We start from the raw sequence: 18,062 nt of genomic DNA on the forward strand, positions 1-18,062 counted from the left end.
CACCCTGGGTGTCCCGTGGTGGGGCGGAGGGCACAGGGTGGGTGTTCCCTGGGATGTGGCTTCAAGGGGGAGGGCGTCCGCGGGTGTCCCCATGCTCAGGGGGTGCTCCATGGGGAGGGGGCCGCCGGGCTGACGCGTGGGGGTCTCTCTCGAGCAGATGGGAGCTCGGTCGCCTGCCAGCCCCTCGCACTGGAGAACGGTGCCAGCCCGCCAGCCGAGTGGTTCCCGCGTGCCCAGGGCTCCGGCCCCCGCCAGCCCGGCAGCGACGGCGACGGCAGGAGCTTCCGAGTGAACCTGCACTGCAAACACCCCCGGAACAGGTACCGGGGGGGGGGCTCACCCCAAAAATGAGGAGCAGGGGGTGCACCGAGGAGGGGTTTGGCAGCACATCTTGCTGCCAATGTTCTGCCCGTCCCTGTCTGGGCATCCCTGGAGACGGAGAGGGGATGCCCCATGGCTTTGCAAAGCCTCTTGGCTTGGGGTTTTGGGGCTGCAGCCCCCCATGGGGCGCAGGGTGGGCTGTGCAGTGGGCACACGACGCCCAGCACCCACCCGTGGGTGTCTGCGCCACGCACCCCGCCCAACCCTCGCTGTACCCCATTGCCAGCGAGGGGAAACTGAGGCAGGCACCACACAAGGAGGGTCCTGGCAAGGGGGAACGGGGTCTGCTGGCACCGGGCAGTGTCACCACGGGGGGGGGGGGGTTGGAACTGTGCGTGGGGTGTCCATGAGCGAGTGGGAGCCGGGGTGGGATGTGGGGGGGTGGGATTTGCTGAGCCACTTCCTCGGGCGAAGACCCCCCCCCCGCGTGTCCGGAGCGCGGCTCGCCGGGGACACCTAGTGGCAGAGCCACCAAAGGACCCCCGCCACCCCCCCGAGCCCCCCCAGCCCCACGGAAGGGTTGGTGGTGGTGGTGGGGATGGGAGGGGGGTGTAAACCTGTCCCCTCTGTCCCCCAGATCAGAGGCAGCCTCCCCCCTCTTTCCTCCCCCCCCAACCCCCGCAGCCCCGATGCCACGGTGATGGGCGGCCGTGGGAGCTCGGGAGGATCAGCCCCTGGTATGGCCCATGGAGGGACTGGCATGGGGGTGGTGGGCACCCAAGTGTCCCCTCTCCACGTGGGGTTAACCCTGCACACCCCTTCCTTTGCAGAGAGCTCAAGTGCAATAGCAGGAGCAGCAGCAAAGCCGAAGGTAAGTCCCAGCCCTGACACCTTGACCTCCTCCAGCCCCCCAAAATCTGTCCCTTGGCAGAATGGGGCAGCCCAGACCTTGGAGGGGGCTCTGTGCCAGGGGCTGGCACAGGTGGTCCTGGGGTGGGGAGGGTATCCAGCCCCCCTGAGCTGGGAAAGGCATTCAGCCCCTTTTGAACTGGAGAGAGGGCCAGACTCCCTGAGCTGGGGAGATCATCCAGCCCCCCTTGGGCTGGGGAGGATGTCCCAACCCCTTTGAGCTGTGGGAAGGTGGGCAGACCCCTGAGTTGAGGAGGTCATCCAGCTCCCCTTGAGCTGGGAAGGATGTCCAGACCCCTGTGAGTTGCAGTGGGCAGACCTCTGAGCTGGGGAGGGGGGAAGCCCCCATTTTCCCATCTGGAGACAGTGGGGACATATTCCCACAGGTTCTCACTGGTGACAGGGCAGGGATGAGCTGGGGGATGGATGTGGGGCCCCATCCCTGAGAACAGCGGGGATGGAGCGAGGCTGCTTTCAGCCGGCAGCGCCCACAGAGCCTCACTGTCCCCTTCTCTGCCGCCCACAGGTCCCGGTGTCACCTTCCCTGACCCCCATGTCAGCAACTGCCTGGCCAAGCGGCACGCGGGGGAGGAGGAGGTCAGGATGCGCGTGAAGCCCCCGGGCCCAGTGGTAACGACCAGCGTTGTGCGTGGCTCGCCCGACTACGTCCGAGAGCCCAAATTCTACCCACCGGGACACCCGGCGCAGCAGCCCGCAGCCTGCCCGGCCGAGAAGGCGTTGTCCTGCAGCGTGCTCAGCTTCCCTGAGGGGTCGTGCCCCGCGCTCGGCCGGGAGCACCAGGCGGGCTCGCTGCTGCACGGCGACCCGGCCGACCGCTGCCAGAGCGTCCACGGCGGCACCAAGGCGGCGGAGGACCTGCTGGGCTGTGCCGGGGAGCCCCGGATCCTGGGGGGCAGCGCGGAGGAGGCACCCGCCTGCGACCGGGCGCCCAAAACCTTCCCCAACGCGACGCTGGCCTCGGGCCGCTGCAACGTCGACGGCATCCTCGCCTTGCTCCGGAGCAAGTGCGGCAACGGGCACATCAACCTCCACCCCGTGGTGCAGCTCATCGACATCATGAAGGACCTCAACCGCCTCTCCGAGGACCTCAAGAACAGTGGGGTGCACCTGGACTGTGGCAGCCTCCGCGGCGGCGGCGGGGGCCACGAGGACAGCCGCCTCCTGCCCGCCGACCGCGACCTCCAGTACAGCTTCTTCTCCTCGCCCTCCCTGGCCAACAGCATCCGCAGCCCCGAGGAGCGGGGGGTGCTCCTCAAGTCCGACCCGCCGCGGCACCCCCGGCCCCCGGCGCGCGATGGAGAAGCTGATGGAGGCGGGGGGAGCGCCCCGCAGCCCCCCGGACACAGTGGGGGCGTGGGGGGGGTCTCCAAAGTGCCGGCAGAGGAAGCCGGTTGCTCCCAGCCTGATGCCGGCGATTACTCGGAGCTGGCAGAGGCGGACATCCTGAACGAGCTGGCCTCCCTGGCGTGCCCAGGGACGCAGCTGCTGGAGTCGCAGGCGATGGAGCCGCAGCCCCAGTTGCTGCCAGCACAAGAGCTGGACTCCCAATCCCGGCTGTTGGATTCCCAGTCCCTGGAGTCACAGCCCCAGCTGCTCGATTCGCAGAGCCTGGAGCCTCTGCCAGAGTCGCTGGAGCTGCAAAACCTGGAGCCGTTGGGGCTGCAGTCGCTGGAGCCGCTCTCTGAGTCGCTGGAGCTGCAGTCGCTGGAGCCTCTGTCTGAGTCGCTGGAGCTGCAGTCGCTGGAGCCGCTGGCGGAGCCGCTGGGGCTGCAGACCCTGGAGCCGCTGCCTGGAGCACTGGAGCCCCCACTGCTGCCCACCGAGCCCTCGCTGCTGGAACCGCAGCCGCTGGGAACCGTCTCGGAGCTGCTGGAGGCACAGCCGGGCACCGGGGACCCGCTGCGGCCCCACGGGCTGCAGCCCAGGCTCGGGGGGTGCCCCCTGAGCACGATGGTGAAGCGGGGTCCCTGCGGGGGCCGGGGGGCCGGGCGGTGCGGCGAGGACCACCGCAAGTACGCCCTGCGCCGGACAGACAAGCCAAAGATGCTGTGCCGCCGGAGGAGGGCGGGGCGAGGGCGCCGGGTGGACGTCACCCCCGAAACCCGCGTCCTGTCCCCCCTCGCCCTGCCTGCCGAGGTGCCCCCCGGGCCCGAGGAGCCCGACACCCCACTGCTGAGCCCCCCGCCGCCGCCGCCGCCCCCCGCCACGCTGGACCCTGACGAGATGCCCAAGGCCCCCGTGGCAGGGAAAAAGAGCAAGTGCCGGGGGGTGAGGAAGATGGTGGTGAAGATGGCCAAGATCCCTGTGTCCCTGGGGAGGAGGAACAAGACCACCTACAAGGTGTCATCGCTCAGCAGCAACTTGAACCTGGAGGGGAAGGAGCTGGCGGCCAGCACCTCCATGGAGCCCACGCCGCTGCTCAAGATGAAGAACAACGGGCGCAACGTGGTGGTGGTCTTCCCCCCCGGAGAGATGCCCATCATCCTGAAGCGCAAGCGGGGCCGGCCTCCCAAAAACCTGCTGCTGGGCCAGGCCAAGCCCAAGGAGCCCACTCCTGAGGTGAAGAAGAGGAGGAGGAGGAAGCAGAAGCTGGCGTCACCCCAGCCCTCCTACATCGCTGACACCAACGACAGCAAAGCCGACTACTCGGATGTGTTGGCCAAGCTGGCCTTCCTCAACCGGCAGAGCCAGTGCTCGGGGCGCTGCTCGCCGCCCCGCTGCTGGACCCCCAGCGAGCCCGAGTCCATCCACCAAGCCCCCGACACCCAGAGCATCTCTCATTTCCTGCACCGCGTCCAGGGCTTCCGCCGGCGCGGCGGCAAGGCGGGGGGCTTCGGCGGGCGCGGCGGGGGCCACGCCGCCCGCGCCGCGCGCTGCTCCTTCAGCGACTTCTTCGAGGGCATCGGGAAGAAGAAGAAAGCCCCCACCGCCCTCCACGCCGACCCCGTGCACCCGCGCAAGCGTGGCCGGCCGGAGCCCGATCCCGTGGGAAAACCCAAGAGGAAGCGGCGGGCGCGCAAGAACGGGGCGCTCTTCCCTGAACCCAACTCTGGGCAGAGCTTCAGTGACGGCCCCGCCGGAGAGTGGGGAGGTGGGGAGAAGGGCAGCCCCTGGGCCCCCCACCACGGCCACCCTGGCGGCCAGGCTGGACGCAACGGTGGCTACCAAGGGGCCGAGGCGAGACCCTTCCACGCCGCGGGGCTGGAGTCGGGCTCCTCCGGCCGCGCCGGCTTCTACGCTGGGAGTGCGCCGTCCTCGCAGACGGAGGCCGGTCCGGAGCGGCACAGCCTCTTCACCGGATACTTCCGCTCCTTGCTGGACTCGGACGACTCCTCTGACCTGCTGGACTTCGCCCTCTCCGCATCCCGCTCCGAGTCCCGTAAATCAGCGGCCGCCTACACGGCCCCCCCGGCCGCGCTGCCCGGCCAGCGGGGCATGGCCGCCTACACGGCCAGGGGTGGCAAGGTGGCAACGGCCACCCCTGGAGCTGAAGCCGCCTTCCACGCGGCCATGCAGGGCCGGCCGGCATTCCCACCCGGCCGCGCCGCTGCCGGCTATGGGGTGACCCAAGGGTCGTCAGAGTGCCGGGGCGCCGAGTCCTTCCCCAAATTGGCACCACCATCAGCCGTGTCCCGGTCTCCCACAGCTCACCCGGCAGCCAGCGGCACCCCCGGCTACTCCCCTTATGGCAGCTATGGCAGCGCCGGGCAGAGCGTGGCACCCACCAGCGTGTTCCCACCGGGAAAGCAGTACCCACCGGCACAGGACTGCCCCAACAGCAAGGACTGCAGCTTCGCCTACGGCAGCGGCAGCAGCCTCCCGTCCTCGCCCAGCAGCGCCCACAGCGCCGGGTACGCGCCACCGACAGCCGGGCCCAGTTTGCCGCTGGGAAAAGCCGCCTTCTTCAACAGCGCCGAGCAGGGGGGGCAGTTCTCCAGCGCCGCGCACACCCCCCTGCGCTGCGACAGCCGCGCCAGCACCGTCTCGCCCGGCGGCTACATGGTGCCCAAGGGGTCGGCGTCCTTCCAGCCCTCACCTGAAAACTGCCGGCAGTTCCCCAGCGCTGCGCCGTGGGCTTTCCGGCAGGGCTATGGCGGGTTGGATTGGAGCTCGGAAGCCTTCAGCCAGCTCTACAACCCGGGCTTCGAGTGCCACCTCAACGAGCCCAATGTCATCCTGGACATCTCCAACTACACCCCGCAGAAAGCCAAGCAGCAGACAGTCTCCGAGACCTTCTCCGAGTCCTCCTCCGACAGCACCCAGTTCAACCAGCCGGCCGGTTACCGGCGCGCCAACAGCGAGGCATCTTCCAGCGAGGGCCAGTCCAGTCTCTCCAGCCTGGAGAAGCTGATGATGGACTGGAACGAGGCGTCCTCCGCCCCCGGCTACAACTGGAACCAGAGCGTCCTCTTCCAGAGCAACTCCAAGCCCGGTCGAGGCCGACGGAAGAAGGTGGATATGTTCGACACCTCCCACCTGAGCTTCTCCTCCTCTTCCTCCTCCTCGTCCGTGTACCCCGCCAAGAGGAACACGGGACCCCGGCAGCCCCGGGGTTCCCGGGGGGCTTGTGCCTCCAAGAAGGAGAGGGGGACGGGCAAGGCCAAGTTCCCCACTAAGTCGCAGGCAGTGAACCCCCTCTTCCAGGAGAGCACGGACCTGGGCTTGGACTACTACAGCGGGGACAGCAGCATGTCCCCCCTGCCCTCCCAGTCCCGGGGCTTCGGGGTGGGCGAGCGGGAGCCCTGTGACTACGCCGGCCCCTACTCCATGAACCCCTCCACCCCCTCGGACGGGACCTTCGTCCAGGGGTTCCAGAGCGACTCCCCCGGCTTGGGGCAGCCGGATTTGGAGAGCAAGCACTTCCCTGCCCTCCCGCACCAGCTGGCGGCCCCCGGCCAGCAGACTGTCTTCGAGGCTGGCTTGCAGAAAGCCTTCTCGCCCAACTGCTCCCCGACCTTGGCCTTCAAGGAGGACCTCCGGGCGGGCAGCATCCGGAAGCTGCCGGCCTGCGACTCGCTCAAACACAGCATGCAGGGGGGGGCCCTGCCGCACGCCCCCCACCTGGCCTGCCGCGACCTCCCCATGCCTCAACCGCACTACGACTCCCCCAGCTGCAAAAACCCCCCGTACTGGTATTCCCCCAACGCCAGCACCCGGAGCCCTTCGTACGACGGCAAAGCGGGGGCCGGGATGCTGGTGGACTTCATGGGCAGGACGGACCCCCCGTGTCTGAACCCCCACTTGAGCAGCCCGAGCGGCACCCACCCCTCCAAGGGCGAGAAGGAGCCCTTGGAGATGTCCCGGGCTCACCACCGAGGACCCTACGCTTGTCCCCTGATCAATGACTTGAACATCTCCCCCGTACCGAGAGACTCAATGCTGCAGCTGCAGGACAACTACAGGTACCCCAGTTTTGCACCCCAAGGGCACCCCGTCATGGCCCCCACCCAGAAGAGCGGGTTTTTGGGACCCATGGTAGAGCAACAACACCCTGAGGACACTTTTACGGTCACCTCATTGTAGTGTCTGCTGACGTGCCAACCGGACAACGAGGTTTTGTTACAGGGTAGGTGGGGGAGAACCTGGGGGTGAGGGTGGGGGGTGGCAGAGGGGGACACAGGGGGATGCCCTCAGGGCCATTCTCACCATGTGTCCCCCCCCCTCTTTCTCTCCGTGTTGTGTTTCTCTTTCAGAGGTAATTTAGCCAGCACTTTTTTCTGGAACACTTTTCAAGTTCTGTATTTAACTGGGATTGGAACCGTTTGTTTGTTTTCTAAAAAAAAAAAAAAAAAAAAAAAAAAGAAGCAGAATGGGAAAAAGGGAAAAAAAAAGAAAAAAAAAGAGGCGAAAAAAAAAAGAAAAAAAAAAATGGAAACGAAAGGGAAAAAATTAATAATAACGGACGAAGAGAGAAACCCACCCCCCGTTTTTCCCCCTCCGCACTCAAATCCGCCCCGCCTGCCGAACCGCCCGGCTCTGCTTTCCGGACTGCCGACCCCCCGCCCCGCAGCAGGACAATCGGATGGACGGATGGACGGACAGCACAGGCTCCCGCCGAGCCCGGGGCAGGGGCACAGGCAGGGAGGGCAGGAGGGGGGTCAGCGGCTGGGTGCCCCCTGCCCGCAGCCCGGCCGGGGTGTGGGGGCGCGGGGACCCCCTTGGCCGCCCCCGGGGAGGCTCTTTGGGGATTCTTTTCTTTTTCTGGTCCCTCCCCGTCCGCTCGCTCGCCCCGAGGGTTGTTCCTGCCGGATGGAGGCCGATGGGTGTTGGGAAGCGCTGACCCCCCCACCAGGCTCTGGCAGCGTCGCCAGCGGGGCTCGGAGACGCCACCACCACCAGGTAAGTGCCAGCCGAGCCCCCCACCCGATGCTGGTGCCCTCCAGGAGGGGGGTTGAGGGGCATCAGGGGCGGGCTGGGTGCTCTGTGCTTTCCCAGGGGTTCCGTAACCCAATTGCACCCACCCTCTGGGTGCCCCCAGCGCCTTCTGGGCTGTGGGAATTTGCCCCAGGTGTTGCCCCACCAAGCATCAAACTGGGGACCCCATTGGCCCCGATGTCTGGGGGGTGGCTGGACCCTGGGTGTGCCAGAGTTAGGGGGCTGTGGGATGGCCCAGAGTCCTGGGTGTGTGGGTGCCAGATGGGGGTGAGCAGGGCCCCAAACCCCTGGGTATATGATGCAGGATAAGGAGTGGCCAGACCCCCAAAGCCCTGAGTACGTAGGTGGCCAGATTTGGGGTCATCAGAGCATCAAACCCCTGGAACATGGGTGTCGGATCGAGGGTGGGCAGGAGCCAGGACCCCCAAGTATGTGGTTTTTGCATGAGGGTGGACAGGACCCCAAACCCCTGGGTTTGTGGGTGCCATGTGGGAGGTCAGCAAGACCCGAAACCCCTGGGTATGTGGGTGTCAGATGAGGATGAACAGGATCCCAAATCCCTGGATAGGTGGGTTCTGGATGGAGGGTGGGCAGGGCCCCAAATTCCTGGGTACTTGGGTGCCAGATGGCGAGTAGACAGGACCCCAGACCCCTGGTTATGTGAGTTCTGGGTAGGGGGTGGAGAGGACCCCAGACCCCTGGACATCTGGGTGCCAAACCCCTGGGTCTGTGGGTGCTGGATGGGGGTGAGGAGGACCCCAGACCCCTGGATGCCAGACCCCTTGGCCCGTGGGTGCTGGATGAGGGATGGGCAGGACCCCAAATCCCAGAGTCTGTGAGTGCTGGATGAGGGTGGGCAAGACCCCAAACCCCTGACGATCTGGATGCCAGACCCCTGGGCCCATGGGTGCTGGATGCGGATGGGCAGGACCCCAAGTCCCAGGGTCTGTGGGTGCTGGATGGGAGGTGGACAGGACCCCAAGTCCCAGGGTCTGTGGGTGCTGGATGGGAGGTGGACAGGACCCCAAGTCCCAGGGTCTGTGGGTGCTGGATGGGAGGTGGACAGGACCCCAAGTCCCAGGGTCTGTGGGTGCTGGATGGGAGGTGGACAGGACCCCAAGTCCCAGGGTCTGTGGGTGCTGGATGGCAGGTGGACAGGACCCCAAGTCCCAGGGTCTGTGGGTGCTGGATGGGGGTGGGGAGGATCCCAAATCCCAGTCTCTGAGTGCTGGATAAGGGTGAGCAGGACCCCAAATCCCAGAGTCTATGGGTGCTGGATGAGGGATGGGCAGGACCCCAGATCCCAGAGTCTGTGGGTGTCAGATGGGAGGTGGACAGGATCCCAAATCCCAGTGTATATGAGTAGTGAGTGGGGGTGGGCAGGACCCTAAATCCCAGAGTCTGTAGGTGCTGGATGGGGGTGGGCAGGACCCCAAATCCCAGGGTCTGTGGGTGTCAGTCCCAGGGTCTGTCGGTGATGGGAAGTGGGCAGGACCCCAAACCCCTGGGTGCCACACCCTTGGGCCCGTGGGTGCTGGATGGGGATGGGCAGGACCCCAAATCCCAGGGTCTGTGGGTGTTGGATGGGAGGTGGACAGGACCCCAAATCCCAGTGTATATGAGTGCTGAGTACGGGTGGGCAGGACCCCAAATCCCAGAGTCTGTGGGTGCTGGGTGGGAATGGGCAGGACCCCAAATCCCAGAGTCTGTGGGTGCTGGATGGGGGTGGGCAGGACCCCAAATCCCAGAGTCTGTGGGTGCTGGATGAGGGATGGGCAGGACCCCAGACCCCTGGGTGCCACACCCATGGGCCCGTGGGTGCTGGATGGGGATGGGCAGGACCCCAAATCCCAGGGTCTGTGGGTGTTGGATGGGAGGTGGACAGGACCCAAAATCCCAGTGTATATGAGTGCTGAGTAGGGGTGGGCAGGACCCCAAATCCCAGAGTCTGTAGGTGCTGGATGGGGATGGGCAGGACCCCAAATCTCAGAGTCTGTGGGTGTCAGATGGGAGGTGGGCAGGACCCCCAATCCTGGAGTCTGTGGGTGCTGGATGAGGGTGGGCAGGACCCCAAATCCCATAGTCTGTAGGTGCTGGGTGGGAATGGGCAGGACCCCAAATCCCATAGTCAGTGGGTACTGGATAAGGGTGAGCAGGACCCCAAATCCCAGAGTCTGTGGGTGCTGGATGAGGGATGGGCAGGACCCCAGGCCCCTGGGTGCCACACCCTTGGGCCTGTGGGTGCTGGATGGGGATGGGCAGGACCCCAAATCCCAGAGTCTGTAGGTGCTGGGTGGGAATGGGCAGGACCCCAGATCCCAGAGTCTGTAGGTGCTGGATGGGGGTGGGCAGGACCCCAAATCCCAGTGTATATGAGTGCTAAATGGGGGTGGGCAGGACCCCAAATCCCAGAGTCTGTGGGTGCTGGATGGGGATGTGCAGGAGCCCTCAGGGTGGGACACTCACCCCTCTCTCCCTCTCCCACCAGCCACAGCACCCTCGGCCCTGCGCCCCCCACCCACCTCGGCCGCCGGAGCAGAGAGGAGAGGAGGGGGCCACCACCCCCGGGGGCACCCTGGCCCCGTTGCCCCCCGCTTCGCCCCCCGGCCCCCGCCTCGGCCGTGGCGCCGGCGCCGCGTTCCCTCTCTCTTTCTCTCTCTCTCTCTCTCTTTCCTCCCAGCCAGAAGCAGAGGGACTCTTTAATTTTTATTTTTTATTTGATTAATTTTCATTTTCTGCACAAAACCAGCAATTGTAAATACTTTTGAAGAAAAGAAGTTAAAGAAAAGAAAAAAAAAAAAAAAGTTTAAGGATTAAAAAAAAAAATAAAATAATAATAATAATAATTAAAAAAAAAAAATAAAATTTTAAAAAAGCCGAAAAATCACACACGCGGAGAAAAAAAAAATAAATGAAATAAGAGAGAGGCACGCACCGGAGGGAGAATCCAAAAAAAAAAATGATGGAGAACAGACCTAAAGCATCCAAGAGGTGAATATGCAGCAGAAAAGAGCAAAAACCCCCCCAGTATGCACTGAGAAAAAAAATTTATTTACAGATCGAGCGACAAAAAAAAGAAAAAAAATGAAAAAAAAAAAAAGAAAAAAGTAACAATAACCTATTTATTGTATATAATGTTTTATTATAAATCGTGTCTTGTATATTGCATTCTGTACATCTGCTGTGGTTTTGTGGTGTGCAACTTCCGCATGGGTTCCTTGGGTTTCCGTTGCCTTTTTTTTTAATGATTTGATGATGATTTGGGTTTTATTTTTATTATTATTCCGAAGAACGAAGGCGGGTTTTTGGTTTTTGGTTTTTGGGGTTTTTTTTCGGTTGGGTTTTTTTCTTTTTTTTTTTTTGGCAGTACACACCCAAAGATCCAAAATTTGTATAAAAACAAAAAGGAGTTTAAAAAGAAAAGAAAAAAAAAAAAACAACAAAAAACACACACACAAAAAAAAAAGACAAAAAAAAGGAAGAAAAATTAAAAAAAAAAAAAGAAAAAAAAAGGAATAAATCAATCACAGACCCTCTTGGTGGGAAGGGGGGACTGGGGGGGACTGGGAAGGGGGGGCCACTGGCGGCGATGAGCTCAGGGTGTGGGTGCGTGTGTGGGTGCCAGGGGGGGCTTTGGGGTCCTCTCCCCCCCCAGTCCCCTGCGTGTGTCCCCCCCCCTCAAGAATTCGGCAACCTCTGTACAGCTTTGTGCAAAAACCGAGGAAACACTCACACAAAAAGAGAGGAAAACCACCCTGAAGCGGATAAAAAAGGCAGAATTCAAAAAAAGAAAAAAGGGAAAAATACCCCAAATTGGTCAGAACAGCCCCTCCTTCCCCCTTCCCCCCCCCCCCAGCTGCCCTGCGCAGTGTTTGTGCTGCCCTGGCCGGAGGGGCCCCCCCAATGAGCCCCCCCCTCCCGGCTCCCCCCCCCGCTTTGCCCCTCAAACGGTCTTTTTGTGTTATTTAGGAAGGAATTTTTAATAGGCACTTTTTTTATATTAAAAAGAAACCTATATATTGAGCGATGCCCGCTGCTTTCTTACTTCTCTTTTTTTTTTTTTTTTTTTTTTTGGGGGGGGGGGCACGGCCTGGCTGTGCCATAGCGGGGAGGGGGCTGCTGGAGGGATGCCGACCCTCCCTGAATTTAGGGAGGATGCCAGGATGCGGCTCTAAGGTGGGAATTGCAGCAAGAAAGCTGAGTTTTGGTACTAATTAGGGGTGTGGTGTGACACCGGGGGGGGGCCCCTCTGCTGCTCCCCTGGGGATGGGGTGGCAGCAGGGGGTCCCGGGGGGACAATGCAAGGGGCTGGTGGCACCTTGGGTGGCACCTCGGCTTTCCAGGCAGGATGATTGCCCACCCCTCCCTGGCACCAATGCGGCGTGGGGGGGGGGGAAGACACACACAGGGATACAGGCGCTGATGGATGAGAAAAGCATCAACACCAGAAAGGAGCGGGAAAAAAAAAAAAGGGAGCAAAATAAAGACGAAACAAATAAAATTCAAAACCACACCAACTTCCAGCCTGGGAAAACGAAGGCGGCAGCATCCTCCGGGCGAGGAGAGGGGAGGGGGGATGTTGTCGCGGGGTGGGGAGGGGAGGACCAGCTACCTGTGGGTGGGAGAGGTGAGCGATGCCGGCGGGGTCAGGGCTGCGGCAGCCGCGGGTTTGGGGGGACCGGGGGGGAGCAGGGGGGTTGCTATGGAGAGGAACACACGGCGCATACTGATGGATGGGGGGGGGGAGCGGGACTGCCAGCGCTGCAGCAGCTTAATGGGGTGTGGGAGGGGTGCTGGGGGACCCCCTCTTTGCTGGGCTGGGGGAGCAGCAAAGCCCACCCCAAGCTGGGAGGAGCACGGTCCAACGCAGCCCCCCCATTAGGGGTGAACTGAGCACTCAGATGGGCTCACAGGACCCCCCCCACACACCTCGGGGGTACTGAAAGGGAGGGGGGGCACCTGCCCGTCCCTGTGCCCCCGGTGAAGGTGGTTGGGAGTTTGTGGGGAGGGGTTATTTCCACTCCTCCACCCCAAGGGTTGCAGGGTGGGGATTTGGGGGGTTTAGTGGATCATGGACCCCCCCAAAATCTGGCTGGGGGTGTTGCAGCAGGGCCATATATGTGCATGGGAATGAGATGTACCCCTTGGTGCAACCACATCCCCTCAGGGGCCAAACGGGGGGGGGAGGGCTTGCTCCTCTGTGCCCCCCACGAAGAACCCCACGAGACCCTCAGGGTGAGCTGGGGGGGTGATGGAAGAGGGCTGGGTGCTGGAGTCCCTCTTCCCACCATCCTCAGGCAGAGTGACAGGGCTGGGGGGAAAGGGGACCCCTCGGGGGGGGCAACCCCAACGTGTATCCTGGTGCCCTGGTGGGCACCAAATGTCCCCTGACTGTGACATTGCTCAGTGGGGAGACTGAGGCACGTGAGAAGCCGGGGGGTCCGGCCATTCCTGCTCCTGTGCTCGCATCCCACAGGTGCTGAACCCCCCCACTGGATCCCACACAGCCCCTCCTGGGGGGTCCTTTGGGGGTCCATGACTGCTCATTCCCACCTTGCCTCCCACACAATGCTTCCCACAAGGATCAAATTTCCTCTTTCCCGCCCCATTTTTTCTCTCTTTCATTTCAGGTCACAACAAGCAGCACCAAAAGAGGATGAAATCCTTCCCCCTCAGGAGGTAAATCCCACTGGGAAGCATCACCTGGCATGGCCAGGCTGCTCGGACCACAGCTGGATTTTACTTATTTTATTATTTTGTATCTTTCTTTCAACCCTCAGTTGTGTCTCTCAAGCAGCAAGAGCAGCTCCAGAGCCTGAAAAACCTCGTGATGGGGCTGATTGCTGGGGGTTGATCAGCACAGCCCAGTGACTGGGGGGAAAGGAGAAAAGACCTCCAGATTTGAGGGAGAAATGGTTGTTTTGCTATTTCTTTATTTTTCTGACACGGATTTGTTGAAGGTTTCTGGGAGTTGCTTGTGAGGGCACCCAGGGCAAGCCCTGCACAGCCAGGCAGTGCCAGGGGCTGTGGGATGAGCCAGGTCCTGGTGCCTGGCTGTACCTCGGGATGGAAATGATGATTTTAATTAAGCAGCTCTGCTGGGAGGAGGGTTCTGGCCTCTCAGGATGCTGGATCTCAAAGCCCGGGGATGCTACAGGATCATGGGATGAGGGGATGCTTCACGTCAGGGGCGTCCAGGGCTGGAGCACTGCAGAGCCAGAGCGTTGCCCACTCGATCCGTGGGGAACGCGGATGCTCAGAGCGCTGTGCCAGGACCCGGCATGCACCTGGCAAAGACAGCTCTGCCGCCATTTCCACTCTTCTCCATCCCCTTGGAAACACGGCAGGAATTTGCCCTCCTGCCCTTTCCTCCGGCCCATCACCTGGGGATGGAGCCAGGGGAATTCCCTGCTCCCGGGACGATGTGCCGGGGCGGAGGATGGTGTGAGTGGATGCACACGTGTTGCACACCCCTGTGCACCGCCACCCCCGCACGGGAAGCACACGGGATGCCCGTGCCAGTGCCAAACTCACCCCGGTACCCGCACCGGGAGCGGGGAGAGGGCCGTGTCCCCCAGCCCGGCCGGGGCAGCAGCAGGACCTGCCCTCAGCCCGCAGCGCCGGGGGCCAGCGGAGCCACCGGGAGCTGCCGCGAGGTTTGGACACCCCCTTCTCCTTCAAATTAATGGCTGTGCCGCGAAGAAAATTGAAGCCATTATTCTTCGCTCGCATCCTTTATACCCACCAACTTCAACCACTTGACATGCTAATCACAAGCTAACGAGGGAGGGAGGCGATTTCCCACGTCAGACCTGCAATCCGGCGCATCTGGCAGCCGGGGTGGGGAGCACCTCCATGTGGGGGGCACTGGCACCCCAACAGCAGCACCTCGTCCCCAGCACCAGTCCTTCCCACCAGCAGCACCCCAAAAAACAGCCCCTTCAGCCCACTTGAAGCCCCCCGTGGCTGGTGTCACCCCAGGCTGTCCTTGTCCCCCATTCCCAGACAGGGAAATGGTGTGGGGAGCATCTCGGTGCTGGCACCCAATACCATCACCCCTGCTGCTGTATGGTCCCTTCCCACCAGCAGCACCCCAACAAACAGCCCCTTTAGCCCAGTTGAAGCCCCTCGTGGCTGGTGTCACCACAGTTGTCATTGTCTCCCACTCTGGAGCAGGCAGGGTGGGGAGCAAATTGGTGTCAGAGGCCAATGACACCCCAATACTGCCATCCCTGCTGCCACACTGGCCCTTCCCTGATGCTGCACCAGCCCTTCCCACTGGCAGGGCTCTGAAAACAGCCCCTTCAGCCCAGCTGAAGGCCCCCCATGGCTGGTGTCACCCCAACTGTCCTTGTCCCCCACTCTGCCATGCCAGGGAGCATCTTGGTGTCAGGGGCACTGACACCCCAATACTGCACTGCTGCTGCCACACCGGCCCTTCCCACCAGCAAGCACCCCAACAAACACCCCCTTTAAACATTGTTGAAACCCCCCGTGGCTGATGTCACCCCAGACTGTCCTTGTCCTCCACTCTGGGACAGACAGGGTGGGTAGCAGCCACCAACACCCCAGTGCCATCACCCCCGATGCCACACTGGCCCTTCCCTCCAGCAAACAGCCCCTTTTAGCCCCACTGAAGCCCCCCCATGGCTGGCATGACCCCAGACTGTCCTTGTCCCCCACCCCAGGACAGCCGGGGTGGGGGCACAGGGCAATGCCAACGCCCCCCAGGGCCACCCCTCCACGGGCAGCCCGTGCTGTGCCACGTCCCCACCGCAGGATCAGCCTCAGCGCCGGCAGCGGGGGCGGTTGGAGCCCAGCTGGAGCACCAGACCACCCCTGCTTTTCCCAGAGGAACAGCCAGGCCCTTGGAAGATATTTCCACACACTCCCCCTCTATTTATGTGTCGTTCCCCCCCCCCCCATCCTCCTTCCGCTCCACCATGTGCTCCAGGGTCCAGCTGAGCCCTGACGCACTCATTGCACCCCCCCTGCCCATCCAGGGCTGGATCCATCCCAGCCGCCAGCCGGGCAGAAAGCTCTGGAGTCCATTAACATTCCCCGGAGCGATCTAATCCCCCTCTCTGCCCTGGTTCTGGTTTTCACTTGGTTTTAATCAAGCCCAGCCTGGCGCCTCTTAAATAAGGGGGGCGGATGGCACCCAGCTCCCCCGCGTGGCACATGGGTGCTGCTGGCCCTGGGGTGGGTGCCAGGGAGGAGTGGGCAGCCGAGGGCAGGGTGTTCACAGGGGTCTCCACTCTCTGGTAATTTTAAAAGGCGTTTTGGAGCCGGAGGAGCTGAGCTCAGCAGAGCTGGGGCCAGCAAAGCCAGGGAATAAAAGCACAGGCGGCTGCAGGGTTGTTATTAATATTTGCTGGATGGTGATGGGAAGGGGGGCTCGGCACCGAGGGGAAAAGGCAGGCTGGGATCCCTGGAAAGGGAGGGGGGATTCAGCAGCTGGGTGTCTGGGTTCCTTCCTGGCACCCCAGTGATGGGTGGGAGGTGCAGGATCAGTGCCAGAACTCCTGGGGTGCCGGTGGGGTGGGAGGTGAGGTTTCCCACACTGACACCCCTAAAGCAAAGCACTGAGGCTCAGCTGGGGCATCCTGGGGGGAGGCAGGACCCTCCCTCCCCCCCGGGGTGGGGGCACACAGGGCATCTCCCCTGGAGACCAGGAGGGCGCAGGGAGGACACCCAGGACAAGGAAGTGCAGGGTGGGCACCCAGGACAAGGAGGATGCAGGATGGGCACCACCCAGGATCAGGATGGTGCAGGGTGGGCACCCAGGACAAGGAGGATGCAGGGTGGGCACTCAGGACCAGGATGGTGTAGGGAGGACACCCAGAGCATCTCCTCTGGGGACCAGAAGGTGCAGGGGGGACACCTGAGTGACTCAGCTTCCAGGGGCTTCTCCACATCCCTGCTGCAAAGGGAGCAGGAGCTGAGAGGGCAGAGGCCCTGTGGGGGTCCTGGATGGGATCCCCCTGGGAAAGGGGATGTTGGCCCCCCCAACTGGGATGGGGAGCTCCATGGGGTCACAGTGGCCTTGCCCAGCGGGAAGGAGCCTGGAGCGATGCCGGATTCCCCCCAGGCTGGCAGTGGGGCTGGATGGGAGGGTCTGGGAATGCTGGGAGGGGAGCTACGAGGCAGCACATGGAATTTTGGGGGGCAACGTGTGATCCGAAGCGTTTGTTTTTTCCGGGGGCCCCGGGTGCGAGTTATCAGCGGCGGCAGAAGCGCGGTGCTTCCCGGCCGGGAGTGCGCGCCGGCTCCTCGGGGAGGGATTAAGGGGATTATATTATTATTTGTTATCACTGAGGGGGGGAGGAAAAAAAAAGAAGAAACCTCCATTGCTGGGAACTCTGCCTAATCGGAGCACAGATTAGCTTCCTGCCTCCACCCGGCCGGGGCGGGGGCCCAGGGGGGCTCCCCGGTGTCTGTCCCACTGGGATTGGGAGCACAGCGGGGTCACACGGGGCCGTGGGGTCCCCAAGGAGCTGCCTCGCCCTCGAGCCACATGTGGGACCAGTTTTTGGATGTGCCAGTTCCTGCCCAAAGCAGCTGGCAGAGGGAGTGGCAGTTCCTTTTCCAGTCTCCCTTGGGACTGGGGGGATCATCACCCTCATCCAGGCACAGTGTCACCCCGTCCTGGGTGATGTCCCCGTGGTTCAGTGCAGGGTGAGGCAGGAGGGATGCTCTGCCCAGGGGATGGTGAGAGCCACCTCAAAGGCTCCTGGTGAGGGACAGCTCATGGCCACGGCTCTCCATCTCCTCCAGCCATGCTGGGGGGATCTTGGAAGGTTTGGGGGGATCTTGGGAGGTTTGGGGGGATCTTGGGAGGTTTGGGGGGATCTTGGGAGGTTTAGAGGGGGCTGGAGCTCAGCTGGAGGCAGCACAGGCAGGGGGTTTGTGCCTCCCTCAGCGCTGGGATGAGGGTGACTGCCCCCAGTGACATCCCAGCATCCCCAGAGGACAGGGACAAGCTCAGCCCTGCCTGGCTCAGACTCAGGGGGAGTGATGGGGAAAGGGGTGGCTCCATGGGGTGACATGCCATGGGGTGACGTGCCATGGGGTGACATGTCATGTGGATGCAGGGGATGGAGGCTGGGCTGGGGTGTCACAGGGCACGCTGGCACGTGAGGACACAAGTGACACCCATCCAATCAGCCCCAGTTCGGGCTGGCAGAGGGGCAGGAGGATGAGGGGGGTCCAGCTGACCCACATACCCATGAACAGCAAATTTTGGGGTTCCCCTCTGACAGTGGGGTCATGAACCCCATCCTATCCCTGCGTGTCCTGTGCTGCTCCCTGCCCATCCTGAGCATCCCCTGCCCAGGGCTCTCTGGTGGGCTGGGGATGGAGATGCCTTGGAATACCTGGCACAGAGGTGCCACCCCTGCCCTGCTCCATGGATCCAGGGTGTCACACTCAGGGCA

The 18,062-nt window shown here is 62.7% G+C and overlaps 1 protein-coding gene and 1 long non-coding RNA gene across 5 annotated transcripts in view; both read left to right on the forward strand.

The window, feature by feature from the left end:
* Positions 1–7,052, forward strand: part of AHDC1 (AT-hook DNA binding motif containing 1) — a 51,186-nt gene extending 44,134 nt beyond the window's left edge. For all 4 annotated transcript variants that reach the window (XM_032709957.1, XM_032709958.1, XM_032709956.1 and 1 more), the window contains 4 exons: positions 158–320; positions 1,152–1,192; positions 1,757–6,817; positions 6,945–7,052. In XM_032709957.1, coding sequence (XP_032565848.1) covers positions 1,834–6,774 — 4,941 coding nt within the window. In that variant the 5' untranslated portion in view covers positions 158–320; positions 1,152–1,192; positions 1,757–1,833 and the 3' untranslated portion in view covers positions 6,775–6,817; positions 6,945–7,052. The remainder of the gene's footprint in view (positions 1–157; positions 321–1,151; positions 1,193–1,756; positions 6,818–6,944) is intronic.
* A 544-nt stretch (positions 7,053–7,596) lies between these two features.
* Positions 7,597–9,077, forward strand: LOC116797945. Its single transcript, XR_004360788.1, has 3 exons — positions 7,597–8,578; positions 8,853–8,942; positions 9,034–9,077. It is a non-coding gene; the product is annotated as an uncharacterized LOC116797945 (long non-coding RNA).
* The last annotated feature ends 8,985 nt before the right edge of the window (positions 9,078–18,062 follow it).

The sequence above is a fragment of the Chiroxiphia lanceolata genome, chromosome 24 (genome assembly GCF_009829145.1).
Source record: "Chiroxiphia lanceolata isolate bChiLan1 chromosome 24, bChiLan1.pri, whole genome shotgun sequence".
Classification (NCBI taxonomy): domain Eukaryota; kingdom Metazoa; phylum Chordata; class Aves; order Passeriformes; family Pipridae; genus Chiroxiphia; species Chiroxiphia lanceolata.